The sequence below is a fragment of the Xiphophorus maculatus genome, chromosome 10, assembly GCF_002775205.1.
Source record: "Xiphophorus maculatus strain JP 163 A chromosome 10, X_maculatus-5.0-male, whole genome shotgun sequence".
Taxonomy (NCBI): Eukaryota; Metazoa; Chordata; class Actinopteri; order Cyprinodontiformes; family Poeciliidae; genus Xiphophorus; species Xiphophorus maculatus.
The window spans coordinates 19,390,262-19,412,379 of NC_036452.1; the positions used below are offsets into that span (position 1 = coordinate 19,390,262).

General features: G+C 40.4%; 2 protein-coding genes across 5 annotated transcripts in view; one reads left to right on the top strand and one right to left on the bottom strand.

Annotated features, from left to right (window-relative positions):
- Nucleotides 1-290: 290 nt before the first annotated feature.
- Nucleotides 291-8,339, bottom strand: LOC102226336 (dehydrogenase/reductase SDR family member 7C-A-like). The gene is made up of 7 exons (XM_014473364.2): nt 8,198-8,339; nt 5,880-6,036; nt 4,413-4,525; nt 3,100-3,310; nt 2,908-3,000; nt 1,190-1,351; nt 291-1,094 (listed from the first exon to the last, which is right to left on the bottom strand). Exons 2-7 carry the CDS (start codon nt 6,031-6,033, stop codon nt 886-888), a joined length of 942 nt encoding a protein of 313 aa, XP_014328850.1. The 5' UTR covers nt 6,034-6,036; nt 8,198-8,339; the 3' UTR covers nt 291-885.
- Nucleotides 8,340-9,313: 974 nt separating this feature from the next.
- Nucleotides 9,314-22,118, top strand: part of LOC102226592 (myosin phosphatase Rho-interacting protein-like) — a 51,731-nt gene continuing 38,926 nt past the window's right edge. For 2 of the 4 annotated variants that reach the window (XM_023340897.1, XM_023340898.1), the window contains exons 1-3: nt 9,314-10,320; nt 20,188-20,265; nt 20,434-20,499. In XM_023340897.1, coding sequence (XP_023196665.1) covers nt 10,198-10,320; nt 20,188-20,265; nt 20,434-20,499 — 267 coding nt within the window. In that variant the 5' untranslated portion in view covers nt 9,314-10,197. The remainder of the gene's footprint in view (nt 10,321-20,187; nt 20,266-20,433; nt 20,500-22,118) is intronic. The other 2 variants (XM_023340899.1, XM_023340900.1) reach the window with 2 other exon arrangements.

Here is a 22,118-nt window from a genome sequence, read left to right on the forward strand (position 1 = left end):
AATGATACAGTAGGATCCAATAAAAGTCTTGATTAATATGAGTTGTTGCTATGTTGTTGTACAATGTTTTAAGATCTTGTTCAATGTGCCCTTTTTTAACTTTGAGCCCCTGCCCCTCCAAAGGTCTCTGCACAGCCCTGGTTTTGAAGGTCTCACATCTTGCAAGATCAGAGGATTGCCTATTCAGGCTGCTTTACGTGTTCTTAATTGTTCAAGTAAGTCAGTAAATCTCACCAGTGGATAATGGTTCTGGATGCATCACATTCTCAGAGGAAATAAGAAAATTGTAAGACTGAAAGCAACAAACTTTATTCGTATATTTAAGTTAAGTTTCCTCACTGTCGTAAGCAAAACATTTTCAGTTGTATACGTTCCTTGCTGCCATGACGTCCCACAGGTTCTTTTCTGTTAAGTTCCAAGAAACTTCAATTGTTTGTCAACAAAGATCTTGTAAGATCTTATAATGTTGTCATTGTCTTTTTTTTTAATCTGATCATTGCCATTGCAGACTTATATTAAAAATGACAATCATACAGTTTAACATAAAGATTGCTTGCTCAGTCATAAAAGTCATTAGGTTCAAACAACTCTTTGGTTACCATAGAAGGAGATACTGGTCTCTTTTATCAATTTTTAATGAGTAGTCCACCATGCTGAGTCAAACCCAAGGTTTGGATCATTCAGTGAGCATCGCAAAGTAATATAAAATGAATCCAAATTCATTTGTGTTTTTTTTAACCCAGCAGTTTTTAATGCATTCACTCAATTGTTGTCTGTCAAAATCAATCCATAATTCTGAAAGCGTTAGGCAGCAAGAGAAAACAGTGTGAAACCTTCGAGACCGACAATATTTTTGCTTGATTTCACATCTACTCCCGTCTTCTTCTACTGCATCGGCTCTGCCAACACGGAGTCCTTCACTCCGGCCGCCAGCACAGCGAAGAGAAAGGGAGGAAAGAGGGAACGGAGGTAGAGGGCCACCCTGGGGATGGGGTGGGCCAGCACAACCTCCTTCCTCTTCCTGTTCACCGTCTCCAGAATCTCATTGGCCAGGACCGAAGGCCGCACGCCGTGGTTGAGCTGGCTGGCGATGTCTTTGGAGGAACAGACCAATTGAGACTCATCCCAAGAGTAATGTAAACGTAACGTAAACATCTGCATCGTGTCTTTTGGTTTGCGTCATACTCACAATCGGTTAGGATGTTTTGCTTTGGAGCTGACTCCACGGCGGGCGGCGGCTCAGAGGCGTTGATGAAGGTGTGGCTGACGGTACTGACAACAATCCCATACTCCTCCACTTCGGCCCTGAGGCAGTCGAAGAAGGCCTGCGCTGCGTGCTTGGAGGCCGCATCTGTCAGCAAGACGTAACACATGTAGCGACCCAAGCTTGTCTGCAGAGTCTCATTCCATTCAATACACACAGCATTCTTTGTGTAATTGTTTTCTGCCTCATCGGCGGAAGCCCTCAGGTCTAGCGCTCTGGTTACAAGACACAGAGAAACTAAATGCTACGAATGAGGAAGTGACGGCACTTCAAATCTAATCGACTCTGGTTGGACTGAGAGCAAACTGGAGATTTTTAGGAGTCAACAAATTAAACTTTTATTGAGCAAAAGATTATTTTATTGTTATTCTGAAGTATTCTGATTTGTTTACAGCAATGAAAAGAAACTAAACACAGAACAAAGAATAGTTTTGGCTGTAGAAAGTAACGAAAGGTCCTGGCCTTTATTATCTTTTTCATGCATTCTTACAATCTGTAATGTAACAATTAACCTACATTATTTACCCGCCTGAAGGAAAGGCATAAAAACAATTAACGTTTTATTAGCATCAGAGTTGTCGTCACAGTCTAGAGGCAGCGGAACAGACTGAGAAACATTTCCTGAAGGGTGAGTGACTTCAGAGGACTCTGGAAATAGGCATGATGTGCAAATCTTGTGGCAACGTTGAGTCAAGCTATGATGTTTTATGGTATTTTCACAAAGTTTTAATGCAAAATTGTAGAGGAAAAATATAGAGGCTAAATGTAGTGGTGGTTTAAAAGTGCTTATCCAACCTGTTCCAGTCTCTCAAGAAAAACACAATCTAATACGATGGTGGCAGACGGTTTATTAGTCAGGCTACGTGCTAAGCTAGAGTATGCAGCCATCTGCTTGACCGAATTAGCTAAATAACTTATAAAAAGCAGTGTTGTCTTACTAAACTCCAAGGCTGTTCCAAATTTGTCCTTGTAGTCAGGAAAAAAATTTAATGGCCATATAAGTGATCCTTTTAAAATAAGTTTAAAACTTTGGTATACCATCATGTAAAAAGCCACCACATAGCTAGCTAGCAATGCAGAGCTAGTTCTGCACAGCTAGCATCCCTATCTATCTATCTATCTGTCTATCTATCTATCTATCTATCTATATCTATCTATCTATCTATCTATCTATCTATCTATCTATCTATCTATCTATCTATCTATCTATCTATCTATCTAGATAGATAGATAGATAGATAAAGACTTTAATACCTTGTAAATCAATGTGTGGAATGGTCTACAAGCTTTGCAAATCCAAATATAGATTTTTTTTTTCTTCTTTGATTTCGCATTTTGGCACAGCTACTGTCAGAATGGAAATTATTCAGATCTTGCCACAGACTTTCCCACAGTAACATCCCAGCTCAGGATGATGCTGCAATCGCCATGTTCCAATGTCTGTAGGGTAATGCACATTGTTCCTTTTGTGTCTACAAATAGTATTTTCCAAGTATTCCAAAAAGGTTTAAAGCTTGGTCTCATCTAATCTGAGTGAGATGTCTCCCAACCTTTGTGTCACAGGTAGCTACAATGTTTGGCCTCAGATGTAAACTCTGACTTATTTCACTGTCTGGAGTCTAAAACTTTAGCTGGCAACTTACACGAGCTTCTGAATGGGATCGCCAGTCGGCCCTGGATGCTGTTGACCAGTATAACGTGTCCTGATCTTCTTGACATCATCGCCGGAAGAATACCTGCCACAATTCACTGTTTAGATAAAGCCGGTCTACAAGCCACAGTAAAAACTGATTAAACCAAACCTGAAGCCGGATTTGTCACAGCCTCCCCCTCACCTTTGGCGAGGCTGCTCGGACCAAAGTAGTTGATGTCCATTATGTTTCTGTCCTGCTCCAGAGAGACGCTCTGGACGGGGGCTTTCAGCTTCATGCTGCTGTTGCAGATCAGCACATCCACGTAGCCGTAGCACTCCATGACCTCAGCCACCACATCCTCCATGCTGTCCACGTCACTGAAATCCAGGATCACCAGCTTTGGGGCAAATGTCTAAGTGAAAACAAGTGGCACTTTGTAAGGTGTGGATAATTGATTGCGAGACTAAAAGATAAAAATGCTGTGTAATTAATGAAAAACAAATACCCCGCAAAAATATTTTGTAATAGATAACGCATATGTTCAGAGAATAAATGATTTATTCCAGTCCTCCACGAATACAGAATAAAACTTGGATTGCTTGGACAGAAGGACAGGAAAGGATAACCGAGCTATCAGAAAAGAAAACATCCTTTATGATAAACCGATGCTGATTGGCTCTGTGTCGCTCGCACAGCTATCTAAACTTGCTCTGGCCATATGCTCCATGTGCAGTGGAGTGTGTAAGCGAAGAGACACATGAGGACAGCGTGCTGTCAGACAGGATATCCTTCCATTGTGCTGAGCAGAGGAAGTGTTTATCTGGGAGGGGTTTCTGATCAAAACAAGAACGGATTCTGATATCCATGGGCCATTCGCGGAGCTGGCACACACCTCACAAAAAGCCAGCAGTAGACCGGGGTCTGCTGGAGGTTGCAAAAGGTAGACCCAACGGCCCAAAACATTCAGACTTAAGACATTCAGCATATCTTAAGTCAAGTTAAGATATGCTTTAACTTGACTTAAAGCATATCAAGTCAAAGCATATCTATGGATTAGAAGTGCCCACATAAAGTTCAGATCTAGATTTAATTGAAAAATTGTGGTAAGACTTGAAAAACAATGTCTCATTTTCCTTTTGCTTTGTGTTGGTTTACCACATTAAGACTCAACAAAATCTTTTGAGGTTTGTGGTTGCTAATTCAATTAAGTCACATTTATCCATCCACCCATTGCATACCCATTTGTTCCTGCAAGTGCGGGCGTGAAGTGGTGGGTAGACTGGTGCCTATCTCCAGTCGTCACCGGGCGAGAAGCGGAGTACACCCTGGACGGGTTGCGAGTTCGTCACATTGCAGCACACAGATCTGGTGCACATGCTGCCCTGGGAAGCTTCCCATATGGTTTGTGCCAATCAAATGGCTCAGTACAGTTAAAAAGGAGCATGATTCACCTTAAGAACCTGAAGTGACACACTTTCTGGCATGTACCAATGGTCCTTGTTTCATTTCCTCACCTCTCTTGGATCAGAGTCAGTAGTCAGAGAGTCGTACAGGGATTCCAGCTTATCCCAGGTAGTTCCACACAGAATGAGTCTGGCACCGGCCTTATGGAAGAGATGGGCACATTCTGAAGAAGACAACATAAACATGCTATTTAGACAAATATATATGCAAAAATGAACAATTGCTGACTGCCTTAGCTAAACTTGATGACATTTCAGCAAGGAATATATCCAACGGAGCGTCTAAAAACCAATCATGAAAACAAATGTCTGTGTTCTCTGTGAAACTGAAATAAACATTCCTTTTCAAAATGTAGATATTTATTATTCCTACTGAAAGAAAACAAAACAGAAAAGAATTAGCCGGGAAATCAGCATAGCGCAGCGTCCAGGTAGTTACATACTAAATTGTTTGAACATTTACCCCTATGACAAAATGTAACATTTCCGTCTGTGCTAATCTAAGGATCCATTTTTTATTTTGAATCAATTGAATGCTAATCAAAGCTTAGCATAAGAGTATCCATTGTCTATATGATTTACTTTAGACAGACCAATTGATCTAATAGTTATGATTTTGGACTGTTGGGGGTTTGGGGAAGCTGGAGTGCCCTGGGAGAACCCACGAATGTTTGGGGAGAAGATGGACATTTCAAGCACTAAAAACTCAGGATTCAAACCCAGAGCCTTCTTTTTGTAAGGCAACAGTGATACCAAGTGCTGCACCATGCAGCCCTTAGCATAAAACTGGAAAAAAAAGGAGAAATGATTTAGTTTTTTTCTCCTTCCTCTATCAAGAAAAACCCCTTAAGCACCAAGTCTGGCCTCCAAAAAGACATAATTTGGTACACATGCAGGCCAGCTCTGGTTGTGCAAGTGATTCGGTTTACAAGGAGCTGGCACATCTAAAACGAGAACAGGAAAGGAATAAGTGGAGGCCTTATGACTGGAAAGAAAGTGTTATCGGGTAGTTGCCAGAGCATCTGAAGTCAATAAGAACAGCAACTGAAGGTCAGGAGAGACTAAGGATTCCGGAATAAGGATTAGATTAAAATCAGGATTAGACGGAATAGACATTTTATGAAAATGTGACATTGGCTCAATGTTGAAAACAACCGGTGTTTTAAGGCAACTACACGCCCTGGCAGGCCAAATTGTGTTGTAAAGAGTTCACTTCTCAGTCTGGGCAACCAGACAGCTTCACCCAAACTTGTGAAGCAACTGCTCTCAAACACAGTCAAGTCCTGGAAACGGTAACTGACACGACTACGATACAATCCTTTACAAGTGGTTACCTCCCTTTCTGTTTTGATGTGTGCCGAGCCTGGCAACACGATTGCTCCATTCATAATTCCATGACTAAATGTCCTGTCTCTGATATCAATTCAATGAATCTGGATTTACGTGACAGTGCGTTTTGCAACTGGCAGAGATACATTTTCGTAGGACTCAAGTGAGGACAAATGTTTTGAACAGTACCAGCGCCCGCTCCTGAGACGGCATCGGTGATCACCACGACTTTGTTGCGCACTAAGCTCTTGGACATGAACTGTAAGACCTCATTGTAGATGTAGTACACCCCTGCTGCGACGACTATTAGCAGGGGCAACACCATCACCGAGGGGAGGCCCATGTTCTGCAGAGAAGAAAAGAACAGGAGTCAGTGAGGGGGAAGGAGACTCCAATTTGTTGGTCAAGTCAAACACATTGTCAGTTATCGACACAAAAAGCAAGTCTGAATTCAACTGCTACTGGGACAACCCAATCATTAAAGGTTGCTCTTTAACTTAAACTTCATGAACCCTTGTGAGTCAGAGAAAGCACATGGATACGGTAATGGAGACTCTTTGTTTGCTGTTGTAAATTAGTTTGAGTCGTCATGCATTGCATCAAATCAGCAGACCTTTGAAATGCATTTGAGGCATTGTGCAATCCATGCACTGACACACTGTCTGGAGATAAGCTGGACTCCATTGCTGTAACTGACTCACTTGTATCTCATGTGTCCATCAAAATCCCTGTTTTAGGAAGACCAGTGTGTGGGATAGTTCCTTGCCAGATTGTTTGACTCTGGTCGCAGTATCTAAGGAAGTACACTCATGAAACTTAGATTTCTATCTCTTTATGTGTTGGAAGTTTACCTTTTTCTCCCTTTGCCTCCCTGCTGAGTGACTACCTGTCCTTATAGCGTCTGCCTGGTAACCTTTCTTTGAGTAGTCACTTGAAACTCACATCAATGGAATAAACTTTTGCTGGTCTTACAGTTTGAACCTCCCCCTATAGGTCATAGGTCCTGGGTACACTTTTGGGCACTATGATCGCATTCTTCAAGCAATCCCCAATACTTTCATTGGCGACAATGTTTAGTCTCTACTTAAACTCACGTATTTCATTCTCCCTAAGAATAGTAGATGGGTGGAAATATTCTTTATTGTCTCTTGGGAAAATTCAGGAGGTAACTGTGCACTTCAACTTTATTTTCACTTGTTCAAACGTTCCACAATAATGTACTTGTAATCTCTTGTTTCTGTTTGTTATTACTTTTCTCTGTGAGAGTCCAATAAAAATTTATGGTTTTGAAAACTGGTCAACATGATAAAGGTGGTCAGCAACATCTCTTTTTGGTGATTTATAATTGTAGTGGTGGTACAAAAGTGCCTGTTAACTTGACACTAGGTCAACAGGCTCAGTGAGTGAGCCTGGTTTGTTTAACTCGGTATTTTTTGTATTATTATTTACTTCATAAATTCATTTGAGAGAAAACAGTCAATAGGTCTTTATGTTGTACCTACAGGAACTTGCAAAAGTGTTAACAGGCTGAGATTACCAATTCGCTGACCTCTGAATGCAATTTGTTGCACTTGATTTTATATATGGATAACAAAGTAAATAGTCCTTAGTGTACATACTTTTCAAAACCATGCACTGTTTTCCATCCATCTCACAGTTTTGCACTATTTTGTGTTTGTCTATCACATCTAATAAAGTACATGAATGTAAAGCAGTGGGACAAAGTGTGAAAAATGTTCATGTTCGACCAAGAATACTTTTGCTCACAACGTAACCTTACTTCTGATATTCTCACAATAGCAAACAGGGAAACTGAGGCTATAAAACAGCTCATGTGTGTCGGCTCAGGGCTATAAAGGGTAGGATATTTAGGTCATCTCCCAGTTTAGGGAACTGACACATTTGCATTTCAAAGCAGCTATTGGTCACTTCAGGAAGCAGAAGACGGCATCGTCACGACAACATACATGACTCTTCTGCTGGTATTTAAAAAGCTTGGTTTTTAAAAAAAACCAAATTTAACATATTTGTTTTCTAACTGGGTGATTTTGAACTAGGTTATAATGCATTGGGTGAATGTATTTGCATCTTCTCTTGCAACAAACGTGTTCAACTTACATGAGGGTTTGTATTTGGACTTCTCGCTAATCTACTTTTAATATACTTTCCATGTAAAATGAGGTGAATGGCTAAATACATTCTGGACTTGGAGGCTCCACAGACTGTCATCTTTGGAACACTGTCATAGGACACCCTAAAGGCCGCAACCGGAGAGATTCACATTTAAATGTCCAACCTTTCCCGTCCAATCTAACAAGTGGAAACAGGTTAAGATAAAGGTTAATCCACACTAAAATCTCCTGATCGCTCCAGAGATCCAGTTCCCTGCTTAGCTCCCTGTTTGGACTGACACATGATTAAGGTTAGTCGGCTTGTGCGTGCACAACTATAGCAACCAACCGATAGATACAAACACCTGTAATCTGTGTTATTATTGGTTCACTTACAGCATGGACAGGGAGCTAATCCTTCAGCAGGACTGGCTGGCTGTTGTTCTTTTATGGATTGAGTCGGGTAAATGAGGCCCTTCTCTTCCCCCTCGCCCATTCACACGGCACCGCTCCTCTCTGTGTCTGATTAAGTGCTCTACACTGGAACTCCCCCCGTCCCCCGGCTTATAATAGCCTCCCCTTGAGTCAGGCAATACTACACACACATGCAGTGTACAGTATCTGAAGTATGCTCACTTGGTGCCGGCTTGAAGAGAGGAAGCACAAGTTTGGGTGTCAGCTCCCCTCTTTGCTTGGGGTATTAAGAAGCTGGTTAAAATAAAACTAAAGACTCTTGGATTCAAAATCAAAATAAATCAATAAAATCCTCAATTTTTCCTTAGATCTAAATGCACATGTTTATATTTAAACCGTTATATTTCAGTAAATTAAGACACAATGCATCTTTTCTTTTTAATCATTTGAAATATTTCTTTAAATAAATTACATTTATTTTTTCCCTGCTGAGTCATTTTGGTTTGAGGTTAATGATTACAGCAAATTCTTAAAATGTGATTAATAGACTCACTCAATTATTACTAGTTATTATGACTAAGGAGTTAATTGATAACAGTGAACATACACACGTCAAATACTGATGAAACACTGTTAAAAAAAAGCAAACCCAAATAATATTTAAACAGCAACTTGGTTTTTAAATACCCCCTTAGTAACCATACACAGCTGAAACCACATATTAACTTTTTTCTTCTCATTGACAAAATTGAGAATACAAGTATGTAACTAATCAAGCATTGTAAAAGCAAAGAAAGTTTGCTTAAGACTGCCTCAAGTTTGTCCTAAAATATATAAGCAAAGAAACAAATTTTTAACATAGTTATTTCATAGCTTATGGCTGCTCATTTTGTTCAGATATGAAAGGTTTAAATTTTCCTGAAATCCATAAATGTGTTCAACTTTATCACATCAAATCCAAATAAAATACACATTTATGGAAATAATGGGAATAATTTGATTAAAGCACATATCGAAATATTTCAGTGACATTGCTCCGGCTGTAGGTGGCAGAAGTGAGCAGTTATCGCGAGATCCCTTCGAATTCCCGGAGCGTGTGTTGCGTTCACCTCTCCTCTCCTCCTCGCTCCACTGGGAAAGAAGAAAATAAACCCGCTGCTGCTACAAGGAGGCTAGTTATGGAACCGAACCTTTAAATACTCGTTTTTCTCCATTATGCCTGGCTAAGAAGTGGTTTGTCCGCCTGCAGTGTTTTTACCCGAGAGGAAAACATTTTAACATTTGGACCTTCAAACCCTCGGCGTTATTAAAAAAAAAGTAAAGTTGAAGAAGAAGCGAACCCGGAGAGTATTTCAATAGCGTTGTATCAGCTTGCTAGCCTCCGCCGCTAACCGGGGGCTAAGGAGCACTGGATGAACTTCGCATGGAGCGACTGCTGCGGATGGGTTTGGAGTTTTCTGCCTGACTATAAGCCGTCCTTTGGGGTTGGAGCTCACGGAACGCCGGTTTGCTGAATGGACTCTGCCCGCCTGCAGTTTCACGGGCAGCAGTTGCGCAAATGCCCGCTATTGTGGTTTTCGCCATCCCGCTATTAAGCTCGAGATCCACTGGGAAGCTAACAGGATATTAGCCTCCTTCTCCCCTCTTCTCTTTGTGGTTGCAGGCCGGGGACTGGAAAGCGTTCATCGCTGAGCTGGGTTGCTGGGAAAGCTGGCTTGATGGCAGCTGTTTATTTTTGCGGAAAGCAGCAACTGGATGCAGTTTAAGCGGCGAAAAGGAAACGTTTGTTGCGGATGCTGAAGTCCAGAAACTGCGTTTGTTACCTGAAAATGCGCCGGAGCGCTGGAGCTTATTCCAACTCGGGATAGGGGGGAGTGGGACAACAGCGGGATCACAACTTCAAGGTCTTTGGGAAATTAAGCTAACCCCAGTTCGTTTTTTTTTTATTTTATTTTATTTTTCTCGATAAGTGTTAAAATATAATGTCTACCGCGAAGGAAAACAGCTGTAGGAAATTCCAAGCGAACTTCTTCAATAAAAGTAAATGTCAGAACTGCTTCAAACCGAGGGAGCTGCATCTGCTGACCGACCAGGACCTGACCCAGGTAAGCCAGTCAAAACCCAATTCAGCATTTTAGAGTTTTTTATTTTTATTTTTATGGAGTTACTAGTTCAAGGTATAAAATCCCAAAAGGAAAAAAAAAAACCTCGACTGAGTTACTCTACAGTCAGTAAAGAATATTTTAAAAACGCAGCTATTCGCGAAAACGCACAAAAAATGCGATTTTAGTGCTTTTCGGTATTTTCGCCACTTTTTACATCGGGGCAGATATGCTTGGAATCCCAGGTGTTTGACAAGACAAACCTGAACTGGAGTGTTTTCTTTTTCTTTTTTTTTTTTTTTACAATAATTACAGAGTTCACATGAAACTATGATTAATGGAAAAAAAACACAAAGGGAACTTTTTTTTTGAAGCGCATCCGTATTTGTTTTAGCTAAGCTTTAGATTTCCTGATTTTTGAAGAACCGTTCTATAAAAAGATAAAAGAACCCCACTCAAAATATTTTTCTGAATCATTTCTGACATGAGTAATCCTTCATTATGTTGAGTGAAGATGGAGTCACACTTTGTGAGAGATTGAGCAGTCATGCCTCGTTTTTGTTACCAAATGGGAAAAAACTTTTTACTTGTTAGAAATTTACAATTATATATATAAATATATATATATAATATTAGTGGATAACCGAGTCTTCTTCACATTGTTATCACTACTACACTGAAGAGTGTTATGTCTGCAAAAAAACGTGATAGTGCTTGGGCATTGAGTGATGCATTGACTGACTGGAAAAAAGGCTTGGATTTTTTAGTTTACAACCAATGATAACAGACAAATCCAGCAACCAACCAATTTTCAGTTTTAGCTGTGCATCTCTTGGCAGTGTTACTGTTCCTTTTTTCATCAGAACAAACCAAATGTTTCACAAATCACAAGTTTTGTTTAAAAAAATAATGCAAACCAGATTTGATATCTAACATTTTAGATCTCTCTGCATACTCCAGCTTTCTCGCACAGCCTGAAAACGTCACGGTTAGGTTAGTTGTTCTCTCTAAATTCTCCTTGAATGCGAGTGTGTGGGTTTGCGTAGTCGTTTTCCCTTTCAATCTCTATATGTTTCCCTATGGAAATGTTAGACTTCTGAACTAGATGTGATGTTTTTATTCCTTAAAGTCCCTAGAATACAGTTTTTACTCAAGCTCCAGTTGTCCATGTTGTGTGAGCAGTCCAGAGGTTTTAAGAAGTAAAATGGACTGGACAGCTACACCCTTGTAACTTTAAGAAAAGGTAAACAGAAGAAGTGTTGATCGGCTGGATGTGAAGGTTGAATTCATCAACAGGATGTCATTACAGGCAATCGACTTTGTGTGTGTGATGCAATCAGCGTGCTTCAGAGTGTTCTCTGTGTGGTAATGAGGCTAGTGTTTGGGGTAAGTGTTTATTTAGGCAAAAGTTTTTAAAAAAAAAAAACAACTTTTCCCCCCCTTGTTCACTGCAACCAATCAGCTTTCCTTGATAGATTGTGCGACCTGAAGCTGTTTGGTTTGTTGGGAGGTAAGACTGTTCATCTGTGATGTGTGTTCCTCTCTCGGATCATTGGTTTACTCTGTGATATATCCTGTAATCGATCCCAGATGGGCCCCTGAACACGGCGTTTAAAAAAAAAAATCAAACGCCAGCGTCAGCATCCTGCTATTGGAACTTGCACATCCCTTAACCCCTCGAACGCCGCAGTCCGGACGGAGGGGCTTACAGTTGCATCACTTCCTCTAATCCCCCTTCGACCCTGGACAACGGCATCTCCTGCGAAGGAGCTTGTCCCTCCCTCCATCGACGGTGCCAGGATTTTTCTGAAAACGCTCCCAGATTGCCACCAATCCCAGCAGTCTGCGGGGAGCCGCCGCCGCCGCACAAGGAAGTTTCTGTGTGCCTTCCATCTGGACAAACTTCAAACCAGTTAGCGGCAACAGACCCGGTTACGTAACACCGTGTAAGCAGGATGAGGCTTCAGAGCCTTGCTGAACCGATCGAAGGTGAGGCGTAGGGGATTTGTAAAGAAACAAACAAAAAAAAAAACATCCCCAGTGTTCAGAAGAGATGAACCCGACAACCCCCGGTGAAAGAAAGCTCCTCTAGATCTCCCTAATGCAGTTAAGGCATCATGAATAGGTGATTTAGCTAAGTGAATTTGAGTCCTAAATTAAATGTGAGTGAATCAGAGCCACAGAGTTTGCTTTGAAACGGAGAGGAAAGTTGCGCAAAAGAGGAGGACAGTGACCGGCAGAAACAGCCTTTCTCTGTTCGGCAGGAGAATAAAAGGTGGGTTGAGGAAGAGGAGGGGGAGGGGCGGCTCCTGCTGCCTGACAGAATTTCCTTTATTACAGACAGTGTGCTCCACAAGGAGTTTTATCCCCCTCCACACCCCTCTCCGTCTGTTGCCACGGGTTTTCTCACAAATCGTTTGTTCCCACTGTGTTGGGAGATCGGGTCCGTTGGGGGATGAGGGGGACGTGTGGGGGGTAAATCCCACCGTCCGTCCGGCAGAGAAGACCGGAGGAAGGACAGTGTTGGAGAACGCCGGAAGGCCGAGGTTAACGCAGACGTGGGAGAAACGGAGAAACGATGGGGATGGACGAGTGGGAGCAGGAGAGACGGGAAGTGTGTGGTCGGGGGGGAAAGCAGGATCGTTTTCCATCGGCTGCTTAATCCCACCGTTCCAGTTCACTTCCCCGTAATCATATAAACGGTTGAGTGGAAATGACGCTTTCTGTTTCATTTATGCCAATAATCTTACACAGTTTGTTCATTCCTACGTGTTTTTAGAAGCTTTAAAATCGCTTATACTAATCAGGCATTATTATGACTCCTTACTGGAAACGTGCAAAATTAAACATTTTTTTTATCTTGGCACCTATCAGTGGGCAGGATGTTCTGTATGGGTTAGAAGCAGGGCAAATGGGGTAATGTAAGCACTGGCATCTTAGTGCCAGATACCATGGCGCACCTTCAAGGGTCAAGCAGAGTTCACGCCTCCAAGCCAAACTGGATCCAATGCTCTATTAGACAGATGGTTTAAAGGGGGTTTTTATTCTTAGTAGGCAGTTGAGTTGTTCTCACCAATCCAATTAAATAACGCAGGAATCCTCTGCATTCTGAAAAAATAAAACCAGTTTCACTTTCCAAAACCAAGAGGAATTGTCTGGAATATGTTGACTTTTCGTAAAAGCCTAAAAACAACTTGTATTCAGGAACAGGTGAAGTTTGCAAGTGAGGGAGCTTTTTGTTTTTTAAGGATCAGTGTGATCATGATGGAGGTTCTTGGATCATGGGTAAGCTTGGGTTCCCTTTGTGTGAATCAACTTTCTTCTCTCGGATCCACACCACAGTCAACCAAGATCACCAGCTTTAGATTGCTTACTTATGATGAAAGGGCAATCCCTCCAGGAAGCTCTGATCGCAGCTATCAAGGCAGATTCAGTCATCATTTGCAAATTATCACAACTTTTCCATAAAGCCAACCAAACACCTTCATGTCACAGCAACTCGGCTGAATTTTGACCAAGACCGTCAGCCTCCTTTAAATTTAACTTCCTGTTTCAATTTGTGAAACAGCAAGTTGATCATTTTACATCCCCTGCTAGTTAACTAATGCCAGGAATAAACCCAATCCTCTTAAGTTCTTGTACAGAAGTTGTGCTCACAGTTGCTTTCCACATAATAATAATAATAAAAATCTTTATTGTCACAGTAGTAAGAGCAAATAGTCATGAAGGAGACATAAACCAAAGGCCAGAAGCAGGACGATGATGCAGGGTCTTCAACTTAATGAGAAAAAGAGAAGTAATGGGAAGGTTATGTGCAAGAATATCAACTTTTTTGTAAGACCATATTGCGGCACAAATAAGCTAAAGAAAGTGTGAAACTCTTGGAAAACGGTGCCGCGAAATCGGTCCTTTTAGGCAGCAACGATCACAATACAAACCCGGAGGAAGTGAAAGAGATGAGTCATTTCTCATGAAGACAGTTCAGCAGCTCCACAACAAAAGGTTCTCCACAGCTGTATCAATTAACAAGCCCATATGAACGTTGCGTCTGCTTGTCTGTTCTCCTTCTCCTCAGAAGTAGAGATAAAATTGGGCAGCTGCTCTTTAATTTGTGGCTCATTAACCGGCCGTTTTTCTTCCTCGAGATTCAGACATTAAGTCATGGTGAGAACATCTAATGTGACTCCTCGTATTAGGAAATGGAATGAAGTGTATTCAGTTTCTGTGGGGTGATTTTTGCACAGAGCACTTCTTTTAGGTAATGGTTCTTTCATAAAATCAGCGTAATCCAGATTATTGAGGTTCACCTTGGGAATACACATTTTCAAGCACTTCAGCACAAACCTTAGAAATCCAGAAATGGGGGCAGTTTAATCAGAGCTAGTGCTAGCTCTCACAATTTCCTGTCCAGAGAAAAGAAATGGAGAGGAGGAGGATTCATTAGAGAAAATAACTTTGCACCAGTCTCCTGCGGTCTTTTCCCAAAGACATTCAGTCTGTCCTTGCTGTTTTTGTTGGACAGAAGTAACTTCTTAGCTTCTCATCAGAATCAGCCTTATTGGTCAAATTTGTGCACACAAACAAGGAAGTTGACTTTGGTTGTTCTTTACTCTCAAGAAAGACATTTGAAATGTAAATTTATAAAAAAGATTCCTAAAAATATTATTTTTGCATAAATATACATAGTTTTTGCAAAACAAAACCTATTATGTTTTTGTTAAGATACATATTATATCCATAATGGCATTAACTGCTAGACAACACTCAACACAGGACTGAATGAGTGATTCTTTGTTGCTTTAATCTTGGAAATAAATAACCAGTTATGTCATTATCTGTTGCATTAATTTAAAAGTTACTTTGGTAGAGCTGTATATATTCACATAATCTAATCTAGTGGTTCTCAAAGATTTTCTGGATTTACTGAAGTAAACATGGAGGCTAACGGTGGAGCATAGCTTACATATTTGAAGTTGTCCGACCGGAGCCAGCATATTAACAACTTAATCCTCATTATAGTCCACCATGGTTGTTGATTTTCTTCCTGCTTGCTCTTATCGGGATGCAGAACAGTGAGGTTTGTCGAGTATCGGTGACGTTCAGTTCGGATAATGCGACCTCGATGTTAAGTCACATTTGAATCGGATACCCAAGTGGCCTGTGTCGCATTCGCAAAGAATCCGACCTGTGTTGTTCAGACTATCATGAAAATATCATATACAAGTCGCAGTATGTAAAAAAAAAAAATAAAAAAAATTAAAAAATCAGAATTGGGTCACTTCAGGCTGCAGTGTACACGCAGCCTAAGTTAGCGCTTTAGAATTTAGCTAAGTGCACTAAATGTTTTTAAAGTTAACTAGAGCACTGAAAGAAAATTGGCTCTGCTGTTAGCGAATTAGCAGAAGTGTGTCCACCACTACTTCTGATCTATTGCATTGTTGACTAATCATATTTCATAAGTGAGTTAAAGACTGTTGTAGTTCTTTTGGCCACATAAAGAACTGCTGTGTCCATTTGTGCATTCGGTGAGTTCCTCAGCAGGCACTCAGCCTCTCAACTGAAACGCATGCAAACCTGGCAACCACGTTAAGCATTTGCTGCGCTCGTCTCTGTGATTTCTCTTTCATCAGTAAGAGCCGTCACATTCCCCTGTGCAGACTGAAGTGGGAGTATGTTCAGACTGGCATAGCTCCTCCATAGTTATTACAGTGATTGAAGGTCTCCTCTGGAAATACTTTTGGTGTTTTAAAAAGACAGTAGTTATGTAGTAGTCATCCAACAGCTGAAAGAGTTTGTCAACAACTGAATGTGTTCTGTTCTTTCTCGTTTATTACTGAAAGTCTGGGAATGTGCTTACTGGCAACCATTTTTGGCATCCAGCTGATGCAGAAATAAAACGCATTTACAAATTATTACATAAATTCACAAAGGATTGTTTCACATTTCATGTTTCTGCAACATACTTCTTGTGATGCTCCGCTTCCTCGCCAATGGAGTTTTTGTAGAAACCAAATGCAGGGTGAGCTCTTACCAGGGCTCCTATGCAATCTGGAAAAGTATGGGATTAGATTGAAGTGTTTCCTAAGTCTAGATAAGTATGAAAAAGAAAAGTTTGGATTTCCAGACTTTATTTCCTGTGTCATTATCTTAATGAGAGGTTTTCAATCCTCTGTAGGACCTACTGTCCTGCGTGTTTTTGGTGATTACAAAATATAGAAGTCGGGGTTCTTGAAGTTCTCCTAAGAAATAAATTGAGGGAGTTTTTAAAATTTATTTATATACCTGATGATCCGGGGACCTAAGGTGAAACATTTGTTCCATTTCCAGCTGGTGTGGCTCGTTTCCACACTGCACTGTCAAAAGAACCAAAACCTTTTAAAAATATGTTTACCCCCTCACCTGTTGTGGCGCTGAACCACGAACCACTGAAAGAAACAACACTAAACCTCAGAAAAAGACATGAACGGAAATTCCTTCTTCTCAAAATGTAAGCAAAAATGGAGTAGCATCAGATTTTAGCCATTGTAGGATTTGTCTTTTATCTTTAGTAAAAGACCAAGAGCCATTTCTTCTGTTAGCGCTAAATGTGCACAATTGTTTTGGTTGTACTTACCCAGAATGCCCTGTGCAATAGTCCGTTTCATGCTTGGATTTCACACATGCATTTAAACCGCACCAGAGTTCACTCCAACTGAATCTAGGCTTAGGTTTGTAGGTGGACTAGAGTTCGATTGATCATTCACACCTCCTCAAATGAATCGGACTTTCTAGGCAAACAAACTAGAGTTTAATTAAAGCGGACTAAACAGGGCTGGTGTGAATGATGCACCAAAATACCAAAAATGTTGATGAGAACACATTGGGATTTTAGAAGCGCTGTTTAAAAAAGAAAATTGAATACATGTGATTATTCCAGTGTTACTGATTCTAGTATATTTGTTGGTGGAAGGAAGTTCTCCCAGCCGTGTCTGAGTCCACGATGAGACGCTGCTTCTGATACCTGTTGTGTGGTCTACTATCAGTGATTGCTTTGGGGCAATTAGCCCACTCATACCTACTTCTATCTTCTTTTTTTTACCTTCAAATAAATAATTTTGCATCAGAAACATCATGGATAAGAGGCAGACATGAGTTGTGTTTTTATTTCAAGGCTGTAGCTGTAAGTGTCTCTCGGTGAGGATGTCCCTCATAGGGCCCATTTCAGCTTTTGGACAGCAAATGCCTCAACTATGTTCGCGGACTGATTATATCTTATTGTTCAGCTCTATGGCATTTGACACCCTATCTAGTGTTTATCTCATGATAACGTTACCAAGCCTCTGCTTCCTGTTTACGCCGCGCACACACTCGGCGTCCCGGAGGGGTCAGGTGATCGAAATGGAGTGGATCTGGTTTGAACCACAAGAGAAACACCGCCTTAGTGTTCACTGCTGAATCCTCCTTCTTTCTGGAGCCAGCTGCTTACTCCCCCCCCCGACAAACACACACACACCTCCAAATAATCTCCTCAGGCTTCATGACATCAGGGAAAGGTTGAGATAGTTTATCATGCTTTGTAGTGCTCCCAAGCTCATTTGATTTATGAGCTTCACAGCATGCCGTCTCTCCAAAATACCCTCTTCTTCTTCTTCTTCTTCTTTTTGTTTTAAATGAGTTAGCTCATTAAGCGTTCCTTAATAGACACGCTGCTACAAGTTGAACCTGGTACGTATGGATTTACTGCAGGCATGCAGTGACACGGATCAACAAAGCGGCCAGCAGCAGAAATCCCAGACTTCAAATTGCGTCCTGTTGCCTTCCAGCTGATTCATCTGGGTTGGGCTTGTAGCGAGTTAGCACTAACATGAGAGCAAGCCTGCTAATGGTTAGCTGGTAAACCCCCACTATGGGAGAAAACATGCGTTTGAGTCTGTCTGTAATTCTGTGTGTTTTTATTGGGATTTTATGTGATAGACCAACACAAAGCATTGCACAAATGTGAAAAGGAAGAAAACAGATGGATTTTTTTTGTGTGTGTTCATCTACTTTGTAGCTGCAAACATTTTATTTGCAAATGTAGCTCAGATTTGACGTAGTGGACGTCAGTTTAAGTCTTGCTATAGATTCTCAGTTGACTTTAAGTCTATAGGCTTTGACTAGGCCATTAAAACACATGAGTATGTGGAAAATGAGTCAATAACAAAATACATCACGATAGACACACAATCAATATCAATAGATAGGACAAATGATTAACTAATTTCACTGGACTTTGATTCAGAACCGCACAGAATTCTGGGTGATGTAGGCAGTGGAAAGACTTTATCTGTTCAACCTCTCACAGCCAGCTAAGGAAAGGTTAGCTGGCTGTGAGGCTAGCTCACATCACTCACATCAACAACATTACCTAGTTCAGGGGTGTCAAACTCCAGTCCTCCAGGCCGGAGTCCTGCAACTTTTAGATGTGCCTCTGCTGCACCACAGCTCAGTGGCAGGGCCATTGCAGGGGGGGTGCGGGAAGTGGTATGGATGAATGAAAAAAAACAACAGTTACACAAAAGTGTTTCACTGTAAAGATGGTTTGTAGTTTGTTTTGTTGCAACTTGAAGTGTGAAATAAACTTCAGTGCAGTTTGAAAACAAAATATGTGTATATGTTTATGTCTGGTTGAACGATGTGTGTGCCCAGTTGTTTTTTTTCTCTTTTTTGGCGGGGGGTTTGTTGTAATCCATGGGGGGGGACAGAAAAAAATCTTTGAGTACCACTGGACTAAACAAACCTTATAAGTTCAATGTTCTCACCAGGAAGTGAACCTCTGACAGGTTTTGATCTAGAATTAGTCTTGCGTTTAGCTCCATCCGTCTTCCCATCATCTCTGATCCGCTTCCCTGTGCTTGTTGAAGAAAAGTATCCACGCAGCATGATGCTAACACAAGCCTGCTTCACTGTGGGGATGGGGTGTTAGTTTTCCACCACCCGCAGCGTTTCTATGTCGCTCTAACGGTTCACTCTTGCTTTCTTCTTGCCACCCTTTGATAAATCTAAGTTTGAGGAGTAATGGCCGTCATGTCAACGGATTCTCTCACGTCAGCCGTGCATGACCCCCATTATTGTTTTTGTTAATTTTGGGGGGTTTAGAGTAAACGCTGTTGAAACTATATTGCACACAAATTTATTTATTTAGGAGTATCAGGGAAAAATGGGACAGGAAAACCACTAGGGCCGGGTGGTACAGCCAATTGTTTCATACCAGATCTGATTTCCTGTTTTAATTGATTTTGATTGATTTCTTTTTTTTCTGAAGAATAAATTACAAATGACAGAAAACATTTCCAAAAAGTGTCTTTTATTTCAATCCTCCCTTCATTTATTGTCGTATTACGTCGACTGCATTCTTGTAACGACTTTAATTGTTTGAAAATGAAGTCATTGGCTGACTGTTTATATTTTGTCGTGGAGACGACTTGAATTCAAAGACCAAATAAATAGAAGCTACAAAACACTCTTGTCAAACAAGATGGCTGCCCCGAACATGACATCACTCTGAACTATGGAAAACCATGGAGTGCATTGGTGGAAAACAAAATCCAGATTTTCCAAAAAATAAATATTAAAAAATGTGATTAATTGATAACAGTCTACGTTCTACATAATCACAGAGTTTTCAGCTTTTTTAAAAAGTTTTTTCATTTCACCAGATGTTTTGAAACTGGTTGTGTGCGAAGGCATGCACCATAGCAACAGAGGAACATCTGGATCCTAAAGGCTTCCCTTCAATTAAATTCAACCAGTCTTTCTTACTCTGCCTCCCCAAAGCTCACACTCTGCCTCAGCTTTAATAATTATCTAAATTACTGTTCTTTCCTTCTTTCCCTGTTTTTTTTTAAACAGGCAAAGCCTATTTATGCTGGATGGCTGTGCTTGGCTCCCGAGGGAACGGACTTCGACAATCCGATGCAGAGATCCCGGGTGAGTACGCTTGCACACACTCCTCTGCAGACGTTTCTTCAGCTCTGTGGTGGAGTTCCTCACAATCTGAAATTAAGAAATGAGAGCAAATGCTTTAGGATATTGTTTTCTTTTGCTTCATGGACGGAGAACAATGGGTCTCTGAAAAAATGTGTGTTGTGCTTTCAGAAATGGCAGCGGAGATTCTTCGTGCTGTACGAACATGGCTGCCTGCGCTTCGCCTTGGACGAGTCGGTGAGTGAAAACTCCTCCCACTTTGGGTTTGTTAAAGCATCAAGCTGGCTCAAGCTTTGGGTTGTTGATTCTCTACTGTGATGATCTCAAAGTGGACTGAATGAAGTTTTTTTTTTTAAACTCATATTTCAAGACAGAAAAAATAGAAATGCTGAATCCTAAAGATCGTTGAATGTTTTTCTGTCTTTGACTAATCGATTGCAAGTATTTATTTAATACATTGAATATACAGTATATCTCATGACTGTTGTAGATGCTTGGGCTTAAACGTTTTTTATATAATTTGAATCAGTTTTCCAAACACCATCATACTGAGAGACATTTTTTATTTTACTTTTTTTAATAAATTATTCTTTGATTTTACATTGTTTGAGCACAGCAGACATACAGCACATTCAACTACTTGCCCAGTAAAAATATATTTACATCTATTTTTCTTTATAAATTGTCTAATTTCTGTCCTTTTGTGATTCTTATAGTTTTAACCTGTATGTCAGTTTCTTCATACCGTACTGACAAACATTTTAAAACCATTCTACAACTTGGACTCTGTGTTTTTAAAAATGGGCAACAACAAAAAAAAACTTCTGTAACCACTGGTTGATTATTTAAAGGATTTTTGTTTCATTATTTGCTTAGTTTTTTGCTCACACGTTTACATTTTCACGTTTCAAACAAATAAAGACAAAGTGGAAGACTGACCCTCCCCCACTTGTTACTTACACGGCTAGTTAGCTGAAAGCAAATTTTTCCACCTTTCTTTCAAATAGAAGAAATGTCTCTTTTTCTTTCCTTTTTTTACTATATGAAGCTGCATAAACCACTTACAGTCAGAGTGTGGAAATTAAAGGATCACATCTCATTACTCTTGAACGTAGTGCGGTTTTAAAGCTCTAGTAGTGGAACAATGAACAACACATCTGTTACCGAAGTAGTTAGGATAATTAAGCATTTAATAATAGCTTGTTACACTGTTAGAGCAGAGTGTTAAAATTAGCGGTGGGAATTTTTAATCGAGTTATTTGTAGTCTAAATATAATTTGATCAAACTATGCCGACTAAATAAGCAAAATTTTCAGTCAAAAAGCTTTTTTGTTGTTAAATTATTAAATAACTTGTGGACATCTGTGCTGCTGTGACATGTTTAGCACTGAGATGTTATTTTAAGCTAGATTTGCTTCGTTGATAGACTAACTCCTTTCAGCATAACTTGAACAGCAATAGTCTTTGCCAGATTAGATTGTTTGTTGAAACAAAAATTAAGCAGCAGTGTACCAAGAAAAGCGGTTTTGTCATCCAACGCTGTCGTTTGCAGTTCTCACTTGTGCGGCAGATTTACAGATGTACCAGAAACACGCGAGCACTAAGTGTTCGCCCAGAACCTTTGTATGTAAAAAATGTTGTCAAAATTTTTAACACAGCTAAAAAATCTATGTAAATAATTCATAAAAATTAACATGTTAAAGTCCCGACTCTTTTTGCTGTTGTTTTACACTGATCATTTTGAGTTTGGCTCCTGTCTTACTATCTGTTGCCTCATATAGATTCGGCCCAAATGAAAGTCCCTCGAGACTTATCTACTGCTTGGAGGATATTAACTGTTTTTAACCTTGCAAAAG

Coding starts and splice junctions, on each gene's coding strand:
- LOC102226336 (XM_014473364.2), bottom strand. CDS start 6,033: ATGGGCCTCCCCTCGGTGATGGTGTTGCCCCTGCTAATAGTCGTCGCA. Junction 4,526..5,879: donor CGTCTCAGGAGCGGGCGCTG/GTACTGTTCAAA, acceptor TGTCTTCTTCAG/AATGTGCCCATCTCTTCCAT. Junction 1,095..1,189: donor GCAAAACATCCTAACCGATT/GTGAGTATGACG, acceptor GTTCCTCCAAAG/ACATCGCCAGCCAGCTCAAC.